We start from the raw sequence: 26,637 nt of genomic DNA on the forward strand, positions 1-26,637 counted from the left end.
TAGGGTTTCCAAACACTCATAAGATTTTCATAAATAAAAATAATAATAATAAATAAAAAACCCTTCAAGGGAATTTTTCTAACTTAAACTCATGAGATTTTTATCAAAATCTATCCTCAAAAATCATTTCCAAAGAATTGTCTTTTTCAAGAAACCTAAAATCCAAAATATACTCTCTTTCAAGTCATACTTACAAAACATCAAAAATACACGTCTCAAAATCCAAAAATACAAATGAAAATCTTTCCAAAAAACATTGTTTTCAAAAACCAAAAGAAACCCTTTCAAAATCTTGTTTCCAAAAATGATTTCAAAATTGATGCTTGGCCATGGCTTAAATTCATGAAGTCCATGTGCCTCCAACAATCAAGCCAACAAAATCTCCCGTCCTCCAATTCTAACATTTGGAGTTTGTTGTGATTTTGCATAGAAATTAGTTGGAGATTAAATTTCTTAATTAAATTTGTTTGCTTTAAAGGAATGAGGTAAGCATAATTCAATTTTCAAATGCAGTTTACTTTCTTAGTGTAAATAATCAAGCATGTGTTTAGTTTAGCCAAATGATTTGTAATATAAGCATGTCTACATGTGTATGCAAACTAATTCTTTTTAACCAATTTTCCAAAACCAAATGACAAATACTTGAGTAATTTTCCAAATGATGAAATGTTAAGAGTTTATTCAAAATGAGGTACTATTTTGGAATAGACATTGTGGGGTGCCTAATACCTTCTCTACATGTAACCAAACTTTCAAGTTCAAGTCTTCAGTTTGAGACCTTTCTTTTGTTTTCTGACCTTACAATTTTCTTAGTTTATGTGAAAGTCTAAACGACTTTGTATTATGTTGTAAGTAATATAGTATAAGGGTCTACCTTATATATAGGTAGACAATGTGTGATATACAAATAACTTACACTATAGCCTAACCTACTATGGGCTTATATTCTAACAGTCCCCCTCAAACTCATGTCAGATGAAGTGATGTCAACTTGAGGTTAGCAGTTAAAGCATGTAAGTGTCCTGGTGGAGAAGGCTTAGTGAAAATTTCAACAAGCAGATCTTGGGAAGAAGTTGACTATAACTCTAAGGCGCTCTGGAGTAGACAATGACATATAAAGTGGTAGTCAATTTTAATATGTTTGGTACGTTCATTGAATATGTTATTGTGGACAATCTAAATAGCACTCTGATTGTCACAGTAGATTGGAATGGCAGTAGAGCAGTTAACTCCAAGATCTTGTAGTAGCCAACGAAGACACTAAAGCTTAGTTGTGGTGTCTACAAGAGCTTAATATTTAGTCTCAATGCTAGATCGAGCAACAATAGTTTGTTTCTTGCTTCACCAAGAGAGGAGAGAGTTACCAAGAAGAAAGTAATACCTGGTGGTATACTTATGTTCAATGGGATCACCTGCCCAATATGCATCCGAGTAAGCTCGAAGGATTAGTGGTGACTTAAAAGAGAATTGTAGTCCACAAAATATTGTTCTATTCAAATACTAAAGCATTCTAAGAATAGAGGCATAGTGAAAGGATCGAGGGGCAGCCATAAATTTACTAACAATGTGAACTACATAGGAGATGTCTAGGCGAGTGACAATAAGATAAACAAGACCTCCAACTAGCTATTTATAGCGAGTTGCATATAGAAGAAGTTTACCACCACTAGGAGTAAGATGACTGTTATACTCGATGGGTGTGTTGGCTGTCTTACTACCGATGATACCAGCTCGAGATATAAGGTTAGAAGCGTACTTTTCTAGACTGAGATAGTAATCATATGACAAGAAAGAGACTTCAAGACCAAGGAAATAGCTAAGAAGAACCAAATCTTTCATCTTGAATTGTTGATCAAGAAACTGATTAAGATCATGGATGCCATACTATAGACACCGCATTTTGTACCCCTTACAACTTGGGCCCCCGTTCCTCAATGATGCAGAAATTCTAAGACCCGAGGTTGATTTAGGGCCCAATCAGACTACAAATTGACTTGAGGGGTGTTAAAATGGAAAATATAACTTTTGATAAGAAAAAAATCTATTTTTGGAAAATAAAGGCCAAAGGAAACCCTCAGCCTACATACGCAAGCATGACACTCCATATGTAGCAACCTCAAAGCTTGCGCATGCAAGTAGGGTTTCAAAAACCTATGAAATGCAAGTTTTCTGCATTAAAGACAGAGGTTTGGAATGAATCCCACATCGTCTGGGAGTCGTTCCAAACCCCCATTTTCACAATATAAATAGTCATACATGGTACCTTTTCAAAACACACACGGAAATCCTAAAGGAAAAACCTAAGATTTGCTAGAAATAGTGAATCAAAAAGGGAGTTTTTCACAAAACACCTTCAAGTCAATTTTATTTTATTAGGGCCTATTCTGGCCTTAATCCTCGAGTATTGAAGTTTACTAATCATTTCTTTGTGGTTGTGAATAGATTTGACTGAGGGGAACGGTGAAAAATCAAACCTAGGAGCTTTTTTCTTTAAGGTATATATTTCAAACTTTTCTTTCTTTTCTACCTTTAGTTTTGTTTTAACCTTGTTTATTTGCTTTTTTTATGTTATAACATGTTTGTTTAGCATAGGTTTAGTCTTGTTTCTGTTTTAAAGCATGTTAGGGAGTTAGATTTACAATTTTAAGTATTGCCTTGTTTTGTGTTTTCTGTTCCTGGGTTAGGGTTTTTGACAACCCTACTCACACTTGCTTTATGCATGCATACGCAGGTTAAATCCTATGCATGCAGGTATTTGGCCTGCATACGCAGGCTTCTATATGCGTATGCAGGTCGTTGTCCAGAAACCCTAATTTATGTTTTATTTTATTTTCTTTATTCGTTTCACATGCTATACTGCTACTTTGATCCCTTATGTATCTGCACATAGTTTTGAGTCTCTGCTTCACATGTTGGTTGTTGGTTTACCTTTAACATGTCTAAATTAGGGTTTGTTCTCATTTCTTTGTTGGTTTATGGTTGAACTGGGTTTATGTTAAGCAATCAAGTTTTATTACAATATTCTTTTTATGATTTTTCTGTGTTTCATTTCTGGGTTTGTATGATTTTTTTGGGTTTGTGCTCTTGTGTGTTCTGCCATTTTGGATTTTGAATTCCTTCTTTTTTGTTTGTTTTTGTGTTATTTGTGTTTTTAAATTTGAGTTTGTGTTTTGTTTTTGTGTTCTTTGTGTTCTTATTGTTTTTAATTCTATTTTTCTTTTTTTATTTAGTTAAAATTGATAAATTATTATTTTTTAAATAGATGTTGATGTGGCATTTTTTTTATAATATTTTAATTCCTCTGGCAACCACCTCAGTTATTTCCATCGGTTGACTGATGGAAATGACGAAAATAACACGTGTTAATTGGTTTAGGGACTAAAAGTGGTAAAATTAAAATGTAGGAACCAAAATGGAAAAAAACCAAAATGTAGGGATTAAAAGTGCATTTATGCCTACTTTTTTCTCACATTTGATAGTTCAATCCTCACATTGTGTAGTTCCAATATCACATGTGACAGTTCTTTTCTCACATTTGGTGGTTCTCTTACTTTTTTTCTCACATTTAACAGTTTCATCCTCACATTATGCAGTTCCAACATCAAATGTGACAGTTCTTTTCTCACATTGTGCAGTTCCCTTACTTTTTTTTCTCACATTTAATAGTTTCATCCTCACATTGTGCGGTTCCAATATCACATGTGACAGTTCTTTTGTCTCATTGGGTGGTTCCCTTATTTTTTTCTCACACTTGACGATTTCATCCTCACATTGTGCAGTTCCAACATCACATGTGAGAGTTCTTTTCTCACATTTGATGGTTCCCTTACTTTTTTCTCACATTTGATGGTTCCATCCTCACATTGTGCGGTTCCAACATCATATGTAGACATGGCAAAATGGGTCAGAAAAATCTGACCCGACCCAAAAAATACCTGACCCGAACCTGATTTTTTTAACCCGAAGTAAAAACGAGTTGAACCGTGACCCGATCCGTGTTTTTGCGAGTCAACTCGACCCGACTTGTGACTCAACCCGAACCATTTTTTTAAAACTTTTTTTTGGTAAAAAATAGTAAAATTAAGACAATATTGGTTTAATTGTTTATTTTGAGTTTTAGGGAAACAATTGATACATTTACATAACTGCATGCAAATTAATTGAAAAATAAATGGTTGAGCATTCTGTAATGAGTAAAGATTTTTAGATATCAAATAGTAAAGTATATGCCAAGATAATCTGGTTACAGAAGAGTTAAAAATATAGATTTAAAATTGATAGGCCACAAACTGAATGACCCCTTGTGATAGAAATTAATTAATTAATTAGTCAAGTTATTAATTAATCAATTTATCATGCAAATGCTTGGTAGCACAAAAAAATTACCAATAAACTAATAATGCAGCGGAAAATAAATAATACGGTGATTTGTTTATAAATGGGAAAAACCTAACGGCAAAAACCTCACCAGGTGATTTTCAGGTCACCACTCCCGAAACTTCACTATTATCACAACAAGTGGTTACAAGTAAAGGAATCTCAAGTACCTTACCAACCTACAGTTGAACCCTTACCCCAATACCCAATTGGACTTATTCTGTAGTGACAGTTCCCCTTTCGATGCACAACTCCCAAGTACGTGACTAACCAATTGCGCGGATCCTAGTACGCGACTTCAATTACCAACTAAGAAGGTTGTTGGTTGCAAAGTTCTTCAGTTCATCCACACGATGAAGATCAAGAAGATGCTTGGTCACAAAACCCTACGGTGCACATACACAGTAACTTCTTCAAGAGAAAGAGATGAGCTAGGGCAAGAACTTCGTCTCCGGTCACAATTTGCTTGAACAGAGTTTGCTCAAAGTTTGTGCAACTTGTGAACTGTTTGACGGCCCTTAAAACAATCCTTTTATATGTCTAAGGTTAGGAGAAAAGAAAGCCTAAAGACATATTCACGGATCCTAAGAAAATCAAATTTGAATTCTGAAATTTTTAAACCTCGACAGATAGGAGGTGTCGAGCAGCTGTCGAGCACACCGAATCTTTGAACAGCTTTCTTAATCTCGATAGATACAGCTGTCGAGCTAGTTGTCGAGATTTAATGATTTTGCACTATGAACTTGTTTTCTTGGATAGACTTGAAGGTTTCAATACTTGATCTTAAAACATGGTTTCTTGAAGTATTTAAACACATCCTAAATCTACCCAAATACAAGTAAAGTGTGTTTTGTCAAAGGATAAGCCAATTACATAAAATCATGACATATGTTCTTAATGTGAAACACATATGTCCTAACAAAAATTGTAGACATGTGTGAGAAACATTCACAAGTGTGAAAATAGTGAAACCAAAGTATCAAATTGGCATAAATTATGAATGCTTAGACCTATTTTTTTTAATAATTTATATTAAAAAATAAATGGTTTTTCAAAATAAATTATGATATTTCTTAGAGTGTGTGTTGCTTAACAATGATATGATATTCTTAAAAGAAACCATGTATAAATAAGTAAGCAATCAAATTTTAATGTATATCTCAATTGAAATAGAGTGTCAACCACAATTGATAATAGATTATAAAATTAATTTTCAAGATTGTAAATTTCTTATATGTTTTTATTCTTTATCAAATGAGTTATCCAATAAGTCATTTGTAATTTTGTTTTGTATTTTGGAATGTTGATATTGTGTAGAAATAAAACTTATGTATTTGTTTTACTTATCTTTGTATTATTTTGTTTTAGATAGTAATGTTAGAATTTGTATAATTTTAAAATTATTGAATAAGTATTAATAAGTTTAAGTGAGTTCATTTTTAACATAAGTGGTAAGTTCAAAATTAGGCATTTTACATTAAGTAATTTGTTGTATAACTTTCCAAATGGCAAATACATGTTGTTTTCTTTATAAATAAAATTAAAAAAAAAAAATTCATGTGAAAAATATGGGTTAACCTGACCTGACCCGCAACCCAATTGACCGAACCCGTTTTTAACCTGCTTAAAATGACCTGTTTTTTGACCCGTGACTCGTTTGATCTGCAACCCAATTGACTTGACCAAACCCGACCCGACCCGACCCGCCTGTTTTGCCATGTCTAATCACATGTGACTGTTCTTTTCTCACATTTGGCGGTTCCTTTACTTTTTTTCTCACATTTGACAGTTCTGTCCTCACATTGTGCGGTTCCAATATCACATGTGATAGTTCTTTGGTCACATTGAGTGGTTCCCTTACTTTTTTCTCACACTTGACAATTCCATCCTCACATTGTGCAGTTCCAACATCACATGTGACAATTCTTTTCTCACATTTGGTGGTTCCCTTACTTTTTTCTCACATTTGACGGTTTTAGCCTCATATTGTGCAGTTTCAATATCATACATGACAATTATTTTATCATATTGGGTGGTTCCCTTACTTTTTTCTCACATTTGACTGTTCCATCCTCACATTTTGTAGTTCTAATATCACATGTGACAGTTTTTTTTGTCATATTCAGTGGTTCCCTTTCTTTTTTCTCACATTTGATGGTTCTATCCTTATATTGTGCAGTTCCAACGTCACATATGACAGTTTTTTTGTCACATTGGGTGATTCCCTTACTTTTTTCTCACGCTTGACAGTTCCATTCTCACATTATACAGTTTCAATATCATATGTGACAATTCTTTTCTCACATTTAGTGGTTCCCTTACTTTTTTCTCACATTTAACGGTTCCATCCCCACATTGTGCAGTTCCAACATCACATGTAATAGTTCTTTTGTCATATTTGATGGTTCTTTTTTTTCTCACATTTAACAGTTCCATCCTCACATTGTACAGTTCCAACATCACATGTGACAGTTCTTTTGTTATATTCAGTGGTTCCCTTTCTTTTTTCTCATATTTGACAGTTCCAGCCTTACATTATGCAGTTCCAACATCACATATGACAGTTCTTTTGTCACATTAGGTGATTCCCTTACTTTTTTTTCACGCTTAATAGTTCATCCTCACATTATGCAGTTCCAACATCACATGTGACAATTCTTTTTTCACATTTGGTGGTTCCCTTACTTTTTTCTCACATTTAACGGCTTCATCCCCACATTGTGCAATTCCAATATCACACATGACAATTATTTTGTCACATTTGGTGGTTCTCTTACTTTCTTTTTTTCTTTCACATTTGACGATTTCATCCTCATATTGTGCAGTTCCAACATCACATATGACAGTTTTTTTATCATATTGGGTGGTTCCCTTACTTTTGTGGTTCCCTTACTTTTTTCTCACACTTGACTGTTCCATCCTCATATTTTGCAGTTCTAATATCATATGTGACAGTTTTTTTCTCACATTTGGTGGTTCCCTTAACTTTTTTCTCACACTTGACTGTTCCATCATCAAATTATGCAATTCCAACATCACATGTGACAGTTCTTTTCTCACATTTGGTGGTTCCCTTAACTTTTTCTCACATTTGACGATTCTATCCTCACATTGTGTAGTTCCAACATCACATATGACAGTTCTTTTCTTACATTTGGTGGTTCCTTTACTTTTTTTCTCACATTTGACGGTTTCATCCTCACATTGTGTAGTTCCAACATCACATGTAATAGTTCTTTTGTCACATTTGATGGTTCTCTTATTTTTTTTCTCACATTTGATAGTTCCATCCTCATATTGTATAGTTCCAACATCACATATGACAATTCTTTTATCATATTCGGTAGTTCCTTTTCTTTTTTCTCACATTTGACGGTTTCATCCTCACATTGTGCAATTCCAACGTCACATATGACAGTTCTTTTGTCACATTGGGTGGTTCTCTTACTTTTTTCTCACGCTTGACGATTCCATCCTCACATTATGCAGTTTCAACATCACATGTGGCAATTCTTTTCTCACATTTAATGGTTCCCTTACTTTTTTCTCATATTTGACGGTTTCATCCTCACATTGTACAGTTCCAATATCACACATGACAATTCTTTTGTCACATTTGGTGGTTCTCTTACTTTCTTTTTTTCTTTCACATTTTGCGATTTCATCCTCACATTGTACAGTTCTAACATCACATGTGACGATTCTTTTCTCACATTTGGTGGTTCCCTTAACTTTTTCTCACATTTGACGGTTCTATCCTCACATTGTGTAGTTCCAACATCACATATGACAGTCCTTTTCTCACATTTGGTGGTTCCCTTACTTTTTTTCTCACATTTGACGGTTCCATCCTCACATTATGTAGTTCCAACATCACATGTAATAGTTCTTTTGTCACATTGGATGGTTCTCTTATTTTTTTTTCTCACATTTGATGGTTCCATCCTCACATTATATAGTTCCAACATCACATGTGACAATTCTTTTGTCATATTCAGTAGTTTCCTTTCTTTTTTCTCACATTTGACGATTTTATCCTTACATTGTGCAATTCCAACGTCACATATGACAGTTCTTTTGTCACATTGGGTGGTTCCTTTACTTTTTTCTCACGCTTGACGATTCCATCCTCACATTATGCAGTTCTAACATCACATATGGCAATTTTTTTCTCACATTTGGTGGTTCCCTTACTTTTTTATCATATTTGACGGTTTCATCCTCACATTGTGCAGTTCCAATATCACACATGACAATTCTTTTGTCACATTTGGTGGTTCTCTTACTTTCTTTTTTTCTTTCACATTTTACGAGTTCATCCTCACATTGTGCAGTTCCAACATCACATGTGACAGTTCTTTTGTCACATTGGGTGGTTCCCTTAATTTTTTCTCACACTTGACTGTTCCATCCTCACATTTTGTAGTTCTAACATCACATGTGACAGTTCTTTTCTCACATTTGGTAGTTCCCTTAACTTTTTTCTCACACTTGACTGTTCCATCCTCACATTATGCGGTTTCAACATCACATGTGACAGTTCTTTTCTCACATTTGGTGGTTCCATATTTTTTTCTCACATTTGACGGTTTTATTCTCACATTGTGCAGTTCCAACATCATATGTGATAGTTCTTTTGTCACATTCAGTGGTTCCCTTTTTTTCTCACATTTGATAATTTCATCCTTACATTATGCAATTCCAACATCACATGTAACGATTCTTTTATTACATTTGGTGATTCCCTTTTTTTTCTCATATTTGAGGATTCCATCCTCACATTTTGTAGTTCCAACATCATATGTAACTGTTCTTTTGTCACATTTGGTGATTCCCTTATTTTTTTTCACATTTGATGGTTCCATTGTCACATTAGGTAGCACCAACATGATATCTATCTGTACTTTTGTCACATTCAATGGTACCCTATTTTTTTTCTCACATTTAACAGTTCCATTATCACACTTTGCAGTATCAACATCACTTTTGGCCGTACTTTTGTCACATTCGGTGTTACTCTAATTTTTTTTTTTCATATTTGACAGTTTCATTGTCACACTGGCAATACCAATATCACATATGATCGTACTTTTATCATATTCAATGGTTTTTTTTTTTTTTTTTACTCACATTAGGCAGTTTCATCATCATATTAAGCTGTACCAACATTACATATGGACATAACCAACCCAACCCAACCCCACCAAATTACATAATAATTAACAAATATATATAATAAAAGTACTCCTAAAGTCTCTAAAATTCCGAAATACCCTCAAATATACTAAAATTACCAAAACACATTCTGACAATTAAAAATTACCAAAATAACCTCAAAACTCTCAAAAATTATTGGGATATCCTTAAAACGTAAAAAATGGCCGAAATGTCCCTAAAATCTAAAAAAATACTTAAATACCCTCTAAACCTAAAAGATAATCGAAATACCCTTTGATACTAAAAAAATAACCTAAATGACCATGAAATCTAAAAAATGACTGAAATAACCTTGTAACTTAAAAAGTGACAATAATGCCCTTAGAACCTAAAAAATGACCGTAATGCACCTTAAACCTAAAAAATTACCAAAATACCCATAAAACCTTAAAAATTACCGAAATTACCCTGAAACCTTAAAAATTTTGATATACCCTTGAAACCTATAAAATGACTAAAATACCTCATTAAACTTGGAAATGACCAAAATACCCCCGAAACCCTCAACAATTACCGGAATACCCTTAGAACCTAAAAAATTGATCAAATACCTTTAGAACCTACAAAATGACCGAATGACCCTAAAACCAAAAGAAAAAAAATCTGAAATTACCCTAAAACATAAAAAAAATTATCTAAATAACCAAAAAACCTAAAAGAATAGCCAAAATTATCCCATAACACTTGAAAATGACCAAAATACCTTCGAAACCCTTTAAAATTACTAGAAGACCCTTAAAACCTAAAAAAATAACTTAGGGTGAATTTGGTTCAGCTTTTTGTAAAAGTGAATAATGAAAAAGTGCATTTTCAAAAAACTGAGTGTTTGGTAAAAACTATTAAAAAGTGCTTTTTGAAAAAGCTGAGTGTTTGGCTAGCACTTATAAAAGTGGCAGTTTGAGAGATAAATTACTAAAAAGGACAATGTATATATAAGAGCATCTCCAGTAGGTTAGACAAATTTTTGTACTGTTTGGACAATCAATAGTGACAGTTATCTTTTGCCTACCCACTTTTTTAATCTTTATTTTTTAATCAAATTTATTCTTTTTTAATATTTATTTATTCTTTTTCTATTCATTCTCAACAATTATATTTTTCAACAAAAAGTGTTACATCTACAATATTTTTTGCAATACTTTCACAAGAATCATAACAAAATCTTATATGGAAAGTTGTTAGTAGTTCTAATTTAAACCCACCGCTGAAATTATATTTTTACTCACTAATATTAGCTAATTACTTAAAATTTATTGTGAAAATATTGTGGTAGTATTTTTAAATTGTGATTTCTAATTCTTTGCATTTCTTTCATCCATACGTTTCCTTTTTCTTTTTTTCTTTTTTTTTTCTCTTGCATTTTGTCCACCACACACGTATACCATTAGTACATCCTCTCCTTTTTCTTTTTCTTTACTTCCACTTGATTCCAGAAGCTCCTCACTCTTTTTTTTTTTTTCTTTACTTCCACTTGATTCCAGAAGCTCTCTGGCTCTCTCATTTTCTTCTCTCTCTCTTTTTTTTTTTTTCTTTTTTCTTTTTCTACTTGATTCCATAAATTCTCTAGCTCTCTCTGTGATACTTGATTCCATAATCTTGCTTGCCTTTTGGTGTCATTATCTTCAAAGTTCAAACACACACAAACACGCATGGAGAGAGGAGAAATCGTCTTTACTCCACCACACTGCCACCGCTGCTCCTCCTCCTCACTACAGAGTGCATGCAACCAGAGGTCATATCGGCTTCTCTTTTTTTTTTTTTCTTGATCATTTATTGTTGTTCTAATTTTTTTTTTTTCTGTTCTTGATCTGCTGTTATTGTTGTTGTTTTGATTTTAGATTTGTTGTTTAAATTATATCAGTTTTATGAGAGCAAGAATTTTTTTGCTTTTATTGTTGTGGTTTGATTAATTTTAAGATTATGTTTTTGAGTTTGTATTTTGATTATGCTTGAGATGAGAGGCGTGAGAGTGAGCTTCAAGGCAAAGGGAGAGCAGAGAGATGAGATGAGAGGCGTGAGAGTGAGCTTCAGGCATGAGAACTGAGGACTTTTATCAAGGGTAATTTGGTAATTGAAGGAAGAGCCAACGGATAGTAACAAATGCACATTGGACTTTTTGTTTTATGGACCTCCTCAGCTCCATAAGGTTTGCGCATTCTCAGCGCGTTATTAGCATTGGCCCAAAACGCAACTTTTTCCAAAAAGATGCATTTTGGGCTGAACCAAATGCACAAGTTGCTCCAGCTTTTTGCAAAACGTGCTTTTTGGGCTCAAAACGCCCAAACAAACGGGCACTTAATGACACTGAAATCTAAAAAATGACCAAAATGACTCTGTAACCAAAAAAATTACTTAAATACATTTAGAACCTAAAAAAATGACCATACTTTTGTCACATTCGTTGGTACTCTAATTTTTTCTCACATTTGACAGCTTCATAATCACATTGGCAGTACCAACATCACATGTAACAATTCTTTTGTCACATTCAGTGGTTCCCTTATTTTTTTTTCTCACATTTTACAATTCCATTATCACATTGTGTCATTCCAACATCACATTTGATAGTACTTTTATATTGGGCCCACCACTAAAGTTACTTCTTTACTCACTAATAACTGCTCATCACAATAGCAATTTTTTTTTAAAAAAAAAAAATTGTAGCTCTAGCATTTTCCTCATTTTAAAAGCTATTAAAAAAAATTTAGATCTAAAATCTAAAACAAAATAAATATCCCAAAAAATTAGCCCAACCACAATAATTACTAATAGTAAAGTTAAAAATAATTAAACTCAATTAACCAATTTTAACAAAAACGAACAACCCAACCCTTTTAAAAATTTTAAACTAAATATTTTTGTCCTTCATAGTTTATCATTTTGATCATAATGAAAAGTGTCAGCCTCATTTGAGTTAGCAAAGCCTCCATTAGCTAAGTCTAAGAGAGCCATAATAGCAATGAAATGTTTTCTTTGTTAAAGACATATCAGTGCCACAAAAGGTCAATTTTAACATAATTGGCTATTAAAAGGTCAATTTTCATTTCTCTCTACTTTGTTCATTCACATTGGCAGCTTACAGTAACCCACACTAACTTCTTAGTGCAAGCAAGACCTATTGACATATATATTAGTATCATAAATAATATGATGCGGTAGATGACCACTTGAGAAGAAGCAATTCAGACATAATGTTTGCTCTTGTATTTCTTGATGAAGTTGTTTTATAGACTCTAAGTGTGTGTTTGCCTCCAAATTAAAAAGCCAGCTTATTTTATTATTCAACTTATTTTTTCTACTATTCATAAGCCCCACTGCACTTTTTGGTACTATTCATGGGTCTCACTGTATTATTTCAGCTAACTTTTACCTTTATCTACAATACTTTTAAGAAAACGTTTTCAGTTTCAGCAAAATAAGTGGATTTCAAAATTGTGGTCTTGGTCAAACTTTGATTATTTTAATGTTTTTTGCCATTGAATATTCACTTCATTAACATGAATCAAACAAAAGCTAGCAAAGTCCCTATCATCTCATTCTTCTGACGGAGGAATTTGTTTCACACAAGAGACATATGTGGCTCCCACCATAACATAATGGCTCTTCTAAGACCACAACTTTTTTTTTTTTTTTTGAAGTGCTAAAACCACAACTTTTACCATAATTTGATGAAGTAGTCAAATGTGAATGATATACAATTACTTTCATATGAATCCATCACTTTATCTCTATTAATCACAACTGGCCACTTCAAAGTTGTGTCTAAATGCTTTATAAAAACAAAATCCAAAAAAAAATATAAAAAAAAAAAAAATCAGCTAAAATTATCTTGGTTTCTTCCTTAAATCTTTGAATATACCAATTAACTTTCTACGTATCTCCCTTGGTAGCTCACATCACAGTCAGGGCATACCTCCCTCTAAAATAACAGAGTTGAGGTTACTTTCTTGATGTCTATATTTTTCTAATTAGCATTAATGTGTGAGATTAATAGGGACATATTATTTATTTATATCTATTTATATATGTTTTAAGATATGCTTTACAGCATCTTAGTGGCATTAGCTTGCTAGTAATACAGACATGTTTTTGCCAAGCAGATACATGTTTTAGCAGGGTAATTTGAATAGGCTTCCTTTAGAGAAAACACCAATGTTACACAACCTGCAAATTTCCATTAAAGTTTTATTGGCATCAACTAAAAATTGATAGTGTCATAAAACAAAAGCAAAGCAGTTATTCAAAATAACAAAAAAATGAGACTTCTTCTAGATCACCACAAATTCAAAAAAGTTTGCTCAAAGATAAATACATTGAACAAAGCTCTATTTCTTCAATATGGCTCAAGAAAGACTCTAGCTTGCTTGGTTCATTAAGAAAGAGCAAATAAAAATCCAAAAATGTTACACTTCACAATTGCACGAGCTGCTAGAGAATCTCATGAACCTAATGTACCAAATGTTATTTTTGTTATGTGACAACACTGTTCCAAAATCAAATTCCAATAGTCTTGCTATTTGATTCACTGATAATATATCCATATTAATTTCACAAACTAGAAAAGAGAGTAAAAACAGTTAGGATCCGGTTTACAGTTCTCAAGAATTGTTACTAAAGGATTCGGTTTATTGAATAGAAAAAAACATTATGTGGGAATCAGTTATCAGTCTCCACAAACTAGAAAAGAGAGTAAAAATAGAATTCATGATTAAATTTAGAACGTTCTTGGACTATGTAAGTACTACTCCCAATTTTGTAACTGGCAGATTGCATGCAAACCCTGCAATATTTGCTTGCCATAAATTATATGCGCGAATCCAAGGTGTGGTTAATCATCTTGATGTTTTTCAGAAATTGATAGAACTAGAAATTCTGAGAGTTGACCTCAACCAAAACAAATCATTTTGGATGATTGATTGTTAAAGCACTACTAACAAATTTTAAAATTTTACAATGCTGAGTTGCCAAGAGAGTATAAGACTATATTTAAAATACACAAATATAGAGGTAGTAACTACAAAAATAAGCAAATGCCTTGGACCCAAAATACTAACATATATATATATACATAAAAATAAATTTATTGCAAAGAGACTATTTCATGAAAAAAAAAAAAAATGAAGGAGCCTAAAGAATTATAACTGAAAAATATTTACCTATAAATTGACTCTATGAAATTTTGAATAGAAAAACCATTTGTGAGACCCAAAGCAGAGGACCACTCATGAAGAGAACTAATGAAAGATGTTAGCAATTGATTTGATGTGCACTCCATATCTTCAAAACACTAACATATACTTGAAATTGCCACTATATATCTATACACATTACAGGTTAGACCTATCACACTTGATTGAAGAAACGTGAACATGTAGCAAGAATTTCAATAGAAAAACAAGCTCTCACTACATAGCCTAAGGTATTTTTCAAAAAGTGCAGGTACACTCATGTACAATGGTCACTTCAGGCCTCGAAGCATTTGCACATGTTGAACTCATCCTAAAGAAGCACAGTGACCACAAAGGATGCTAATTTCCAACACAACAGAAATTCTCAGTGCCTAGAACCACTGACCAAGGTTTTGGAATCTCAAGGCTTTTTTTTTTCTTCCTTTTTTAGGGTAAGTAAATCTAAGACTATCGATTTCAAAGTGCATTATTTATATTCTCTCTTATTATCACTTCAACTTCTTCCAAAGGACATTTAGCACCCATCTTCCAAGACATAAACCTCATGTAAAAGGAAAGAGTGGAATTGAATTGCTCATCGGATGTAACAAATCCCAAAAATGAAAGCTATAAGGAAAATAAGGGGAATGTAGCAAGAACAATTTTAATAGCAATAGCATACCCAATGAGAAAGGGAATCAAGCCTCATAAAATTAAAAATAATTTACACTTGACATATAAAAAATAAAAAAAAATAAAAAAAATAAAAAAATAAAAAAAAAACCATGTAAGACTGTCAATGCAAGTCCAAGATCCTATTCAAGATATTCCTTATGAAAGCCATAAGAGAGGTCTCTAACCATGCAAACTCCAAGTTAACTCTTAATGACCAACACTAAAAGGGCCCCTTTGGCATGTGTTCACCAGTATAGTGTTATCAAGACAGTTGAGCACCAGTATCTATCAACACCTTTTGATTCTCAAAGCAGTTAATGTAATTGCAAGTACCAAGCAAAGGCCAAGCTCTACTTAGACAAAATTGCTAGAATAACAACACCAAATCTAAAATACAAAAAATAACCCTCACTTGATGCCACATGACTTTTCATGCATGCTCCAGGTTTAAGGAAGCAGACGCCTCTACTGAAATCATACTATTTAGTAAGTTAATCCAGATGTAATGAGAAAACATAATAATATAAGTTGTCTACCCCTTAAGAGACATTTTAGTTTTTGGTAACCACGACTGGCCAACAAATCACATAAGTTCTAACCATCTTGGCCTCTCCAGCTCTCTTTTCTTTGTGACACCACACCACCAAATTTTCATCAAATCTCATAGGCAACATTTGAGCAGCATGAATCAACTAAGATAATAATATTCTTTATGTTCCCAGTAATTTCTCAGTGATTTAAGTACATGGTCTCTACAATTTGTCAACTAAATCACAGTAGGTTCATTTGGACTGCAGCTTTGAGAACTATTTTGACTATTAAGAATTTATGTATAGGGAAGATGTTGACATAAATAATATAATGTTTACAGTTGATAATAAATAGTTGAATACCATTCCTATGGATTTTCCTTTGTAACTTTTTCCAAACCTAAACAACGAGGAAAAAAAGGAGATTTGACCCCACCCCCCCCCCCCCCCCCCAATTTATCAAATTCCTCATGGAACTCATTTTCTGTAATAGTGGAAACATAAAACATTTAGAATCATGACCATTATAGAGCAAGACATATATTAAATAATAATGATCTTATTTTTGAAATATAAAAATCTGTGTAATCAAAACTATATCCTGACTGTGATTCACTAAAATAAAATGATCCTATCCAATCAGGCGCAAAGTAGTGGAACCCAAAATCTGACATCTAGAGAAGATGAGAGCAAAATTAAAATTTTGGTTTGAAACTTTCGATTTCAACTTGCCTAAATCCCAAATTAAAAGAATAAAGCCCAAATATTTTGCTTCAGTAATAAAACTGAAGGATCTAAAATCAATGATATTCGAACACCAAAACCATATCCTTAGGGAGTTTAGGTGACGTAGGACAACCAGAACAAAATTGAAATAACGGAAAAATAAAATATATGACCTAAGAGTCAGCACCTAGGCCTTACTTGGAGTCAGCACCTAAGGTAGACCTGGAGTCAGCACCAGACTAAAAGAGACCAAATGGCCATTGTTTTCATTCATCAAAATATCAGCTATCTCCTCAAGGAGTACAATAGGTTGCTTATAAAGGATTGTTAAACCCTAGTTCTAATTAGCTAGGAAACCCTAATTGCCTTATTACAAAAATACCCTTACTTCTAAATTAAAATACTAATAACCCAATAAACTAATAGGACCTAAAATATAAAAATACAATTGACTTGCAAACGTAAATAATATTAAATAATAATTTTCTTGCATCTCCCGCATCATTAGGGTTCTAAAGTCATTCAAATCCAAGAAACAAAAAACCACATATGAAAAGAAAGAAAGAAGAAAAACGTGATTTTGATTGTTGAAAATGAAAAAAATAAGAAGAAAGAGTTCACACCTTGCCTTGCCCATCTTGGAGTTTGCAGAAGTAGTCTCAACTCTCAAGAGCATCAACATCGCCTTCCTTGGATCGCCTAAAAAATCAGAATTGAAGGAATGCAAAAAAATTTTGGTTGCTTTTATATGCTTACATGTTCTACCGGTAACTAGTAACCATTAAATTTAATTAACGGTCAAGATTAAAGCCAATAAAATGGCGTGGTTTAGATTTTAGTGGGTACCGTACCCAAAAAAAAAAAATAATAATAATAAAGGGTACCATAGAATGACCCTTTTATATATATATATATATATATATATATATATATATGATTGGAATCTAATACCAAACTTTTTGTTGCCATATACATAGGCATAGAAATTTATATTGTTATTTAATCCCAAAATAAATATTTTTCTTAAAATTTTAATATAGATTATACTAAATTCAAACCTAAAAAATTTTACCAAATTGAGTTGAAGAAGATCCTCCATCCCATTAAGTGACAATTTATAATGTGCAATAAATCACATAACTCATTAAATCATTTAACATGTAAACTTACTTTTTTTTCATTTTACATAACTACTTTTCAAAATATCTCACATCAAATGATCAAATCATCTATTTTACACTACATTTCATTAAAATGCTTTCTTTATCAATTTTTTATTTTTATCCCAAATCATATCTCTCTCTTCCTTAACAATCTTCCACAACCAACTACCCCCTCTAGCAACCTTGAAGCCAAACAAGTAGAAAACCCAGTCAAAGCAACCATGATTTTGAAACTTGGACCATTCAAAAAATCGAAAAAGAGAGAGGTTCAAGGTTTTTGAGTCAAATCATGATGTGTCGCTTAATTTTTTAATAAATTTAATTCATAAGTTGCTATATATAATAGTTTTCCATAACTTACCAACAAAAAGCGTGTGGCCCAATGATTGACACTCAAGACATGCAAATTAGCCTAGGGAGTGCACATTTATAGATGAACTAATGCTGGTATTTTTTTTTTTTAGCTTAAATATGCAAATTTGACACATTTTTTTTTTTTCTATTATACACCCACTAGTCTTTTGAGAAGGTGTTCCTTATGATTTCCCAAGGCCTTTGAAGAACTTCAAGAATCTCCCAACATCAACATGTAATGAAGCAGCTGTGTTCTAAGGGAAATGAATGATAATGAGTGAAAATTGATATATATATATATATATATATATATGTGTGTGTGTGTGTATATGTAAATTTGACACTTTTTTTTTTCTATTATACACCTACTAGTCTTTTGAGAAGGTGTTCCTTAAGATTTCCCAAGGCCTTTGAAGAACTTCAAGAATCTCCCAACATCAACATGTAATGAAGCAGCTGTGTTCTAAGGGAAAAGAATGATAATGAGTGAAAATTGATATATATATATATATAAAGAAGACAATTTTAGAGAGGGAGTAGAGAAACTTGTATTATTAATCATATATGAAGAGTTACGTGATTTGCAAGGTTTTTATGCTAGTGCCTATTCACGACACTTATCAAGAAAAGCTATTTTGTAACTAATCATCTAGGCAAGTCTTGCTCTTCCACTTTAATCGTATCTATTAATTTACATGTACCCAAGGGTCATGCTAGTAAGTTGGACTAGACTTGGATTCATTACACAACATCGAAATTCAGTCAAATACAAGCCATAAAACCATGAAGAATTTTCCCCTTTTTTTGAATAATTTGATAATAAATTGCTGGGGATAGAGGAGGATTTGAACCTTAAACGTTTCCATTGAAAACAATAAAAAGTGTTAATTAAGCTACAAAGCTCTTGGTATGAAGAAATTTTACTTAAACCTTCTATATGACTAACATTTTGAATATTTGAAGAATAAATATCTTTAAACAATCTCAAAGCCTTCAGAATTACTCCTAGAAGCTGTCAAATTAAACCACTTCTAATTAACAGTCGTGAGAGGAAGTAATTTTCTCCATTCTTGACATGAAAACAATACCAAATGTTTCATTTTTCAATTTAGGAGTCACCAAAATTTCAGAGGTTGCTTAAGCATTCACTGAGATTTCAATATGCTAGGTATTTCGTAAACCTATTTTTAATTTCAAGTTGATAATTTATCCAGACGGATTGTTTCCTGAACTTTGCAAGTGTCCTGCTACCCTACATATCAATAAAAAGTGTCTTTTACTCATTGCGATTGTTACATAACCTACGTCAATGTCAAATGTAAACCAAACTCTTAGTGTAACAGATAGAGAAGGTAGTTTCCAACTAAAAAAAAAGGCATTTCCCACATTCAAAAGATCTGCTTAAAGAATATACAGACCACTGATGATACAGTTAACAGAGGCTGGAACGTGTGGATCAACTAGACAAATAATAAAAGGTTTCCATTTCAATAAGGAAATGTCCTACAATTCATCCAATATTAGCCATCATCCATTCTACATCTTGCCGCATGTTACCCTCCAAGGGCAACGAATCTCCATTGCCAAAAAAGGTCCTTGGTCTCTTCTTCAAGGCAGCAGCCTGCGAACCCATACCCATTGGAGAAACTGGGCTTCCAGTTGATGTCAAGCAGCTTTCAACAGAGCAGTCACCAATGCGAGCTGGCAGGTTGGAAGCGTTACTGTTCTCTAAGGCTGCAGCAATGTCACACAATGAGGGCACTTTTATGGTTTCAAGGGGAGCCAATCCTTGACATTCATTGGAAACCTTAATTGCCAGTTCAGAGAGCTCTTCTCTAGCAGCTTCAAGCCCAGCAGTTGCAGCAGCCTGGTCGTTCAGGGCTTTACAAGCCTTCTCAAGTATTGACTGCAGGTATTTGCCTTGAGCTTCAATCCGGAGTTGTAGACGGCGCTGCACCTGCTTTAAAGAAAACCATCGACTAATACTTTGTCCTAGGCTAGCAAATATTTAGGCATTGGCCCTTATGTGAAGGTTCCCACATGGATAAATGTCATATGTCATACTAGATTAGTACACATACACAGTATTTTCAAAGAAACTGGTTTGATAGGGCACACAAGAATATCATAGACAACCATGCACATACAATTTTTGAGGGGCTTTCCCATAACGACTCCTAATTTGGTGGGTCCTATCCCAAAGAAGAAAAGTAAATCTTACCAGACACAGGTCTCTTATTCTTAGAGAGAATATCATGGACAAACCTGCACATGTGCTTAGGCCATACTTGTGGACTTGCCTATAAATACCCTTACTCTTATGTAAAAAGGGTTCTTTTTACATCCATTTACATGGCACTCTCAGTTGCACATCAGACAGATCTCCATGTTCGTTTCCTCTCTCCTATTCTCACCTATCAACCAACCACAGCCCCTTTGTCCTCCATGGCATAGCCCTTCCAGATTTTTTATGCATACACATGCTTCTTAAAAGAAATTATAACTTAGCAATACCCAAAAAAACCAAATAAAGGTATGAACAACTATAGCAAATTAACAGCCAAACACATTTTTTAGGTTAAGGTTGCATTCATTCAGTAAGTTTCATTTTCCTCATTTTATAATAAGCCATATGCAAATGTCTTCAATTATAATGTAACTTTATTAAAGGTAAAGTTGTCAAAGCCTAAAGAATTTGAAAAAGAAATGATCAAATTTTCAAATAAGTGGTTTGTTGCTTTTTGACATCAATCATTGCTCGTGCATACCTGTGGGTAACCAACTGAGTGCATGCTCAAAGTGGTTCATGCTAATCTAAATGCTTAATAAGCTGCACTTTAGTAGCCAACCAGACACGGAAAAGGAAAACTAACCTCGAGCTGCTCATGCAGTCTTCGTTGGACTTCCATTTGTACTCGCAATGCCTCAGTAACTTGATAACCACTGTTTAAAAAATGAAAATGCAGTCTCAATTGAAAATCCACTAACAAGTTCTGGCCAAGATAAGGGAAAGATGACTTACTCATTCAGATCTTGTGCCATCATTCTTGATGATGGTGATGATGAACCAGTGTCCTGACTCTCTGCAATGCACGAAGCTGCAACCCCAAATGCATGGCTATTTATCAACAAGAATTTCAAAAGCTACCACCAGTATCATCTGCCATTTCCACCAATATGAAAAATAAAAAAAAGTAGAGATTTAAGATAAATACCATCCTTAGAGCTTTCAGTTGACTCCTTGCAAGATTGCTTCCCTAAGCGATACTTCTGCAAGAATAGGACATTAAGAACAGGAAAAGCTGTGAATACACTAACAAATAATTGCATGTTATGGTGCAGGAAAAGACCCAGAGGTGATCAAAGACAAAATACAGTATGAGTGTAGAATCATGTGCTCAAAATTTTTGGTACCCCCTAAGTCTCAAACATGATCATCTCTCTCCCCTTCCTTTTTTTGGATCATCATGCCCATTTAAAAGGCATAAATAAGTGGAAGATAAGGCTCGATTAGTAGAGATTATAATAACAACAAACCTGAAGATGTGATTTCAAGTGATATAGGGTGAGCCCTTTAACTCCCATTGTTCTCATAATAGTCTTAGGTGTTGCTTCTGCAATGAACATCAACATGGCACCAGAGAGTGCTATCAAAATTTATCAAGAATTCCAAAATCTAAAAGAAAAAACTAGCTGTCATATAGCATACAGTTATGACCAAATAAATGCAGATGTGATAAGCTGGGAACAATAAGCCTAGGTCCAAATTGAGCAACAAAAACCATAAGCCTGAACAAATGGTCATAAACTAAGTCTTGACATATTGTTATTAGTTATTCATTAGTGGTATTTCTAAGTGATCTTAATACAGGATTGGTGTTAGGAACCCATAGGTAGAGCTCACCCTTGAAAACAGGCTTACAACGGGAGGGTGCCCAAGAACTTATAAACACATGTTTAAGCTTACATTTAAGCAATGGGGGACACTAGGATCATAACATACCACTACGCTCCATAGCCGACATCCACGACAGCTCACTCTAGCGACACTGACTTGATGGTAACCCTTTCTCTTTTGGTGGCTCCACTCACCTATCAATTATTTTAATCTAACCTCTAGGTCGCCCCATCCGGGATCCAACCACAAAGCCACAACTCATTTGATCTCATACTCAATAAGTTACATCCGATTACTCAAGGTGGTAGTTGGCTCTGATACTAAATGTTAGGAACCCATGGGTAGAACTCACCCTTGAAAACTGGCTTGCAAGGGGAGGGTGCCCAAGAGCTTATAAACACATGTTTAAGCTTACACTTAGCAATGTGAGACACTAAGATCATAACAATTGGATTGGGAGATACTGTCCCACTTCCCAAATTAGATGATAATCAAGCTTAATTTTATTTCCAGCATAAGATTGAGAGCAGCCTCAATCAAGCCACAACATAACATTTAGAAGATAATGATTATGTATTGCCTGACAGAACAGTTTGACATAAGTCAGTGAGTTACCCATACACATTTATGCTACACTTTGAAGGCTGCAAAAGTTTTGAAGTCTACAATACAAATTTCCATTGAACTCAAGAGTCAAACTAGAAAAGCAAATTCAGGAATAGCATTAGGAAACAGCCACGAAATCCTAGGTTCCGTGATTTGATACAGCTACATCAATCCTGGAAGCAAGGATGTGGTGGTGGTTTCAGGCCACAATCAAGAATAGATAAAATCCAGGAGTCTGTTCACTTCAGCTAAAGTCTCATCAATAGTATCTGACTTAGTTAACAACTAGGCTACCCATTCAGTTGAAATTAGGAACATTTTACTCCGAAATCAAAGGCTAATAGGGTTCTCTTAAACATTGACTATAAAATTGGTGTTAAATTATGTTCTTGTGGTGCATCTAACATATCAGTCCATCTTACTAGTGCAACCATGCAGTTTGTGTTGAAAACAGTCACACCACATTATACATGTCCACATCTTAGAACATGGTAGTGGTACCTTCATAGTTTTGCCAGAGAGCTGAGGCCTGAGAGTCCCTTAAAATCTGAGAATCCTTTCAAAAAATATCATATCTTGTCGTTTGATCCATCCCACTTCAGGGAATATCCTCTTCAATCTTCCCTCCCTATTGATGATTGTGTAAATAACTATAATAATCAATTGATCCTCTTTGAACCATTAGTACCGACTTTTTCCCTCTTAATTCATTTATTTTTAGTTTTTCTTGCGATCTCTGATTTTACAAAGACTCTCTTTCATTTCTAAATGGGGAAAGATAAAGAAAAGAAAAGAAAATATTATGTCTTTCCTATGTAAAACTGAGCAGGGAAGACAATAACATAAAATATATTTAGAAAAGGCAAGTAGTCAACTTGGGAGTGTATCACAGAGGCAGTAGTGCCACTAGTGGTATGTGGTGACTATGTAAGCAACAATAGTCATCATGACAAAGTGGTGCAGTGGCTCCCACATTGAAGCAGCATGGTGATAGTGATCATGGCAGAAGTACACTGTGGCTCTAGCCAATCCAAATGGTGGGACTGGCACTGGAAAGAATAGGAGAGTAGTGGTGATGCATTAGTGCAAGGTAGTGCCAAAGACAAAGGAGTGAAGCTTTCCCGAACTACTAAGAGTTCCTAAAACTTTGAAAAGTGAAAATGAAAATACAAGGGCCCATTTTTTAGCCAAGAAAAGTTAAAACTTAAAAGTGATAAGGAATATGATGATTAGGATTAGATATGAAGTGAAGCCTAGTGACTTACAAATTGGCCAGGTTTTTCTATTGTCCTTTGTTCGTGGTTGGGGAAACTATGTTAATGAATGAGACAATCATGATTTCAGTTTTCTTTTATCTGTATTCACTTATTAATGTTCTTAGTTTGTTAATGACGACAACTGATAGCAAACATCGTCATGAGCTCTAGCTTGAACAACACCTCCTCCCGTTGTAAAAGTACGGCAATGGATTTGGTCATGGGTTCAAGAACCACTCGGCACGTGGGTAATTCCCAATTAAAAAAAAAAAATTTGTTGTTTTATTCAAAACTATACAATACAAATCACATTATTAGGTTGGAAAGTCAGACACTAGAATTTGAGCATAAATCTCCATACTACCATTGAACCATCACATATTAGCAGACTTCATAAACTATAGGATATTCTTTCCAAAAAAAAAAAAAAAGGCCTGGCGGTTGCTTTAGTTTGTCTTAAAAGCTAGTACACTAAAATTATTGAACTAAATTGGTTCCAAAACACAATGTGTAGGTAACTGGATAATTAGGATTAGATATCGTACCAAAAAATAAAAATAAAAATTTGAAGAGTAGCTTTATTATTGATGCATAAATATAGTCATTATATAAAAAAAAGATGTACTGAAAGTAATGATAGGTAATTCCAGTAGAGAGAGAATGGTATAATAACTGAGAGGAATCAGCATGTGGTAGCCATAAAATTCATGAGGTACATGCTGCATTACAACACAACCCATAGTGATGACAATAATGACATGACGGACTATATATTATATATGCAGCCAAACTTGAAACATAGCCAAACAACATGTACTTATAATTCCCATAAAAAAAAAAAAAAAAAAAATGGAACTAATAACAACTCTGGCCTGCCAAGAAAGTATTTCACATCTTTTCTTTCTTTGTATTTTTCACAACATTTGATTTGATGTGTTAAATTGTGATCACCGCAACATCATTTTCACGAGAGACCATTGCTGACATCATTTTTATTTGACAAAGACCCACAACCAAAAATAAAATACACCCCAATGAAGAAGCACAAAAACCCAACATTTGTAATTGTAGCTCAAAAGGGGCATAGAAAGCATGGAAGAAAAATTATAAACAAGACTTATCAAAAAAATTATAAACAAGAAACAAAAGTAGGAGTAGAATTTATAGTAACAGTAATAGTGTATACGCACTGTCAGGGCCGCCGAGCTGGGTCACAGCGTCGACGAACCTCTCGTGGAGCTCCGCAGTCCAACGGAGTCGGGGCTTTGGATCCGAAGTGAGAACCAAGCAAGCATCACCCGGTAGGTTCGTACCGTCCAGAGATCCCTGCACATCCAGTGGGAGCGAGTGAATGGCCGAATACATTTCTCCCTGGAAAAGGAAAACCAAACCCACTCGTTATTTTTTATTTTCCTTCACGGGAAAGATCCGGATTGGGAGGAAATGGGTACCTGGGTTCGGGGCTCGGAGCCCCGATTTTTTGGTCAGAGAGAGAAAGAGAGTAAAGATGATACAGTAGTGTCTCTGTGTCTGTGACTGTGAGAGTGAGAGAGAGAAAGAGAGTACATAACATAAGATATATATATATATATATTTAAGGAGTGAATTTAAGCTAGGAAGTAGGAAGGAAGGGCATGCATCGCAGAGGTTGGACAGCGATGTCTTGTTGGGTCTCTGTCTCTTCTTCTTTCTTTCTCTTTCTCTCTCTCTACATTTTTCTCTCTGTCTCTGTCTCTGTCTCTGTCTGTCTGTCTGTCTGTCTGTGTGGCCTGTGGGAGAGTGTGACTGTACGAAGCTACTTCTATAAAAGAGGCTAATCAGATTTGGCAACGTGTTATCCTGTTGGCAAGTCTTAGTTTTCTTTTTCTTTTTATTATTCTTCTAAATTCAAATGATATATATTAAATAAAATTTCATTAAAAAAAATTAATTAAAGATAACAAAAACAAAAGTTTTTTTTTTTAGAATCTGACAAAAACAAAAGTTCAAAATATAAAATAAAATTAAAATAATAGGACTATGTGATATCCTACATTAAGAGGTATATACTACTCCGTGTGGCTCATATGCATTTTGAGTATTTCCATGTGGATCATATATCATTGAAGAGGAGTATTCTATTGTATGTATCACCTTTACCTAATCTTAATGGTTGGTTTAATAAGATATAATCTAAAAACTAATTTAACAAATTATAGATCAACCATTAAGAATAGGTAAGTATGGTACATACAAACAGACAAATGTACGTACCATAAAATTCTTCATCATTTACATAATACAAAATATTTTATGTTTATTAATTACTTTTAGAAATATTATTGTTTTTTGAGCTCCCATAATTTTCAAGTTATCTTTAATATTTTATAATTTGAGTAAAATATCCCATCAGATTTTCTGATCAAATTACTAGGTAATATTATTCCAAAAAAAAAAAAAAAAACTCAGCCTTAATCTAATTTTCCACAACTTCTCTCCCAACGACCACAAACACCAAGCTATTGAGAGCCATTTGCCACCATATAATCATTAATCGTGACATCTTTGCCAAGTAATGCTTTGGTCAACTCATGACCTAGGGCTTCACCTCCAACAATTTTTTAAAGGACCCAATTCAATTCTCTTCTTAGCCTATCCCTTTCTCCATCACTTACCCTTCCCTATTTT

General features: G+C 33.8%; 1 protein-coding gene across 2 annotated transcripts; it reads right to left on the bottom strand.

Annotated features, from left to right (window-relative positions):
- Positions 1-19,566: 19,566 nt before the first annotated feature.
- LOC126688427 (protein PHR1-LIKE 3) lies at positions 19,567-25,725 on the bottom strand. Of its 2 annotated transcripts, none has more exons than XM_050383116.1 (7): positions 25,422-25,725; positions 25,161-25,296; positions 21,748-21,824; positions 21,426-21,480; positions 21,233-21,308; positions 21,084-21,153; positions 19,567-20,167 (listed from the first exon to the last, which is right to left on the bottom strand). In XM_050383116.1, exons 3-7 carry the CDS (start codon positions 21,802-21,804, stop codon positions 19,721-19,723), a joined length of 705 nt encoding a protein of 234 aa, XP_050239073.1. In that variant the 5' UTR covers positions 21,805-21,824; positions 25,161-25,296; positions 25,422-25,725; the 3' UTR covers positions 19,567-19,720. The 2 variants fall into 2 exon arrangements, with proteins under 2 accessions (XP_050239073.1, XP_050239072.1); XM_050383115.1 differs by having other exon boundaries at positions 25,161-25,341; positions 25,422-25,724.
- Positions 25,726-26,637: the final 912 nt, after the last annotated feature.

Source organism: Quercus robur, chromosome 6, assembly GCF_932294415.1.
Source record: "Quercus robur chromosome 6, dhQueRobu3.1, whole genome shotgun sequence".
In the NCBI taxonomy this organism is placed as follows: domain Eukaryota; kingdom Viridiplantae; phylum Streptophyta; class Magnoliopsida; order Fagales; family Fagaceae; genus Quercus; species Quercus robur.

Excerpts from the sequence above, each read along its gene's own strand:
- LOC126688427 (XM_050383115.1), bottom strand. The coding sequence starts at position 25,335 with ATGTATTCGGCCATTCACTCGCTCCCACTGGATGTGCAGGGATCTCTG. Across the intron at positions 21,481-21,747 it reads ACTTGAAATCACATCTTCAG|AAGTATCGCTTAGGGAAGCA; the intron begins GTTTGTTGTTAT and ends CTATTCTTGCAG. Across the intron at positions 21,309-21,425 it reads AACTGAAAGCTCTAAGGATG|CTTCGTGCATTGCAGAGAGT; the intron begins GTATTTATCTTA and ends TTGGGGTTGCAG.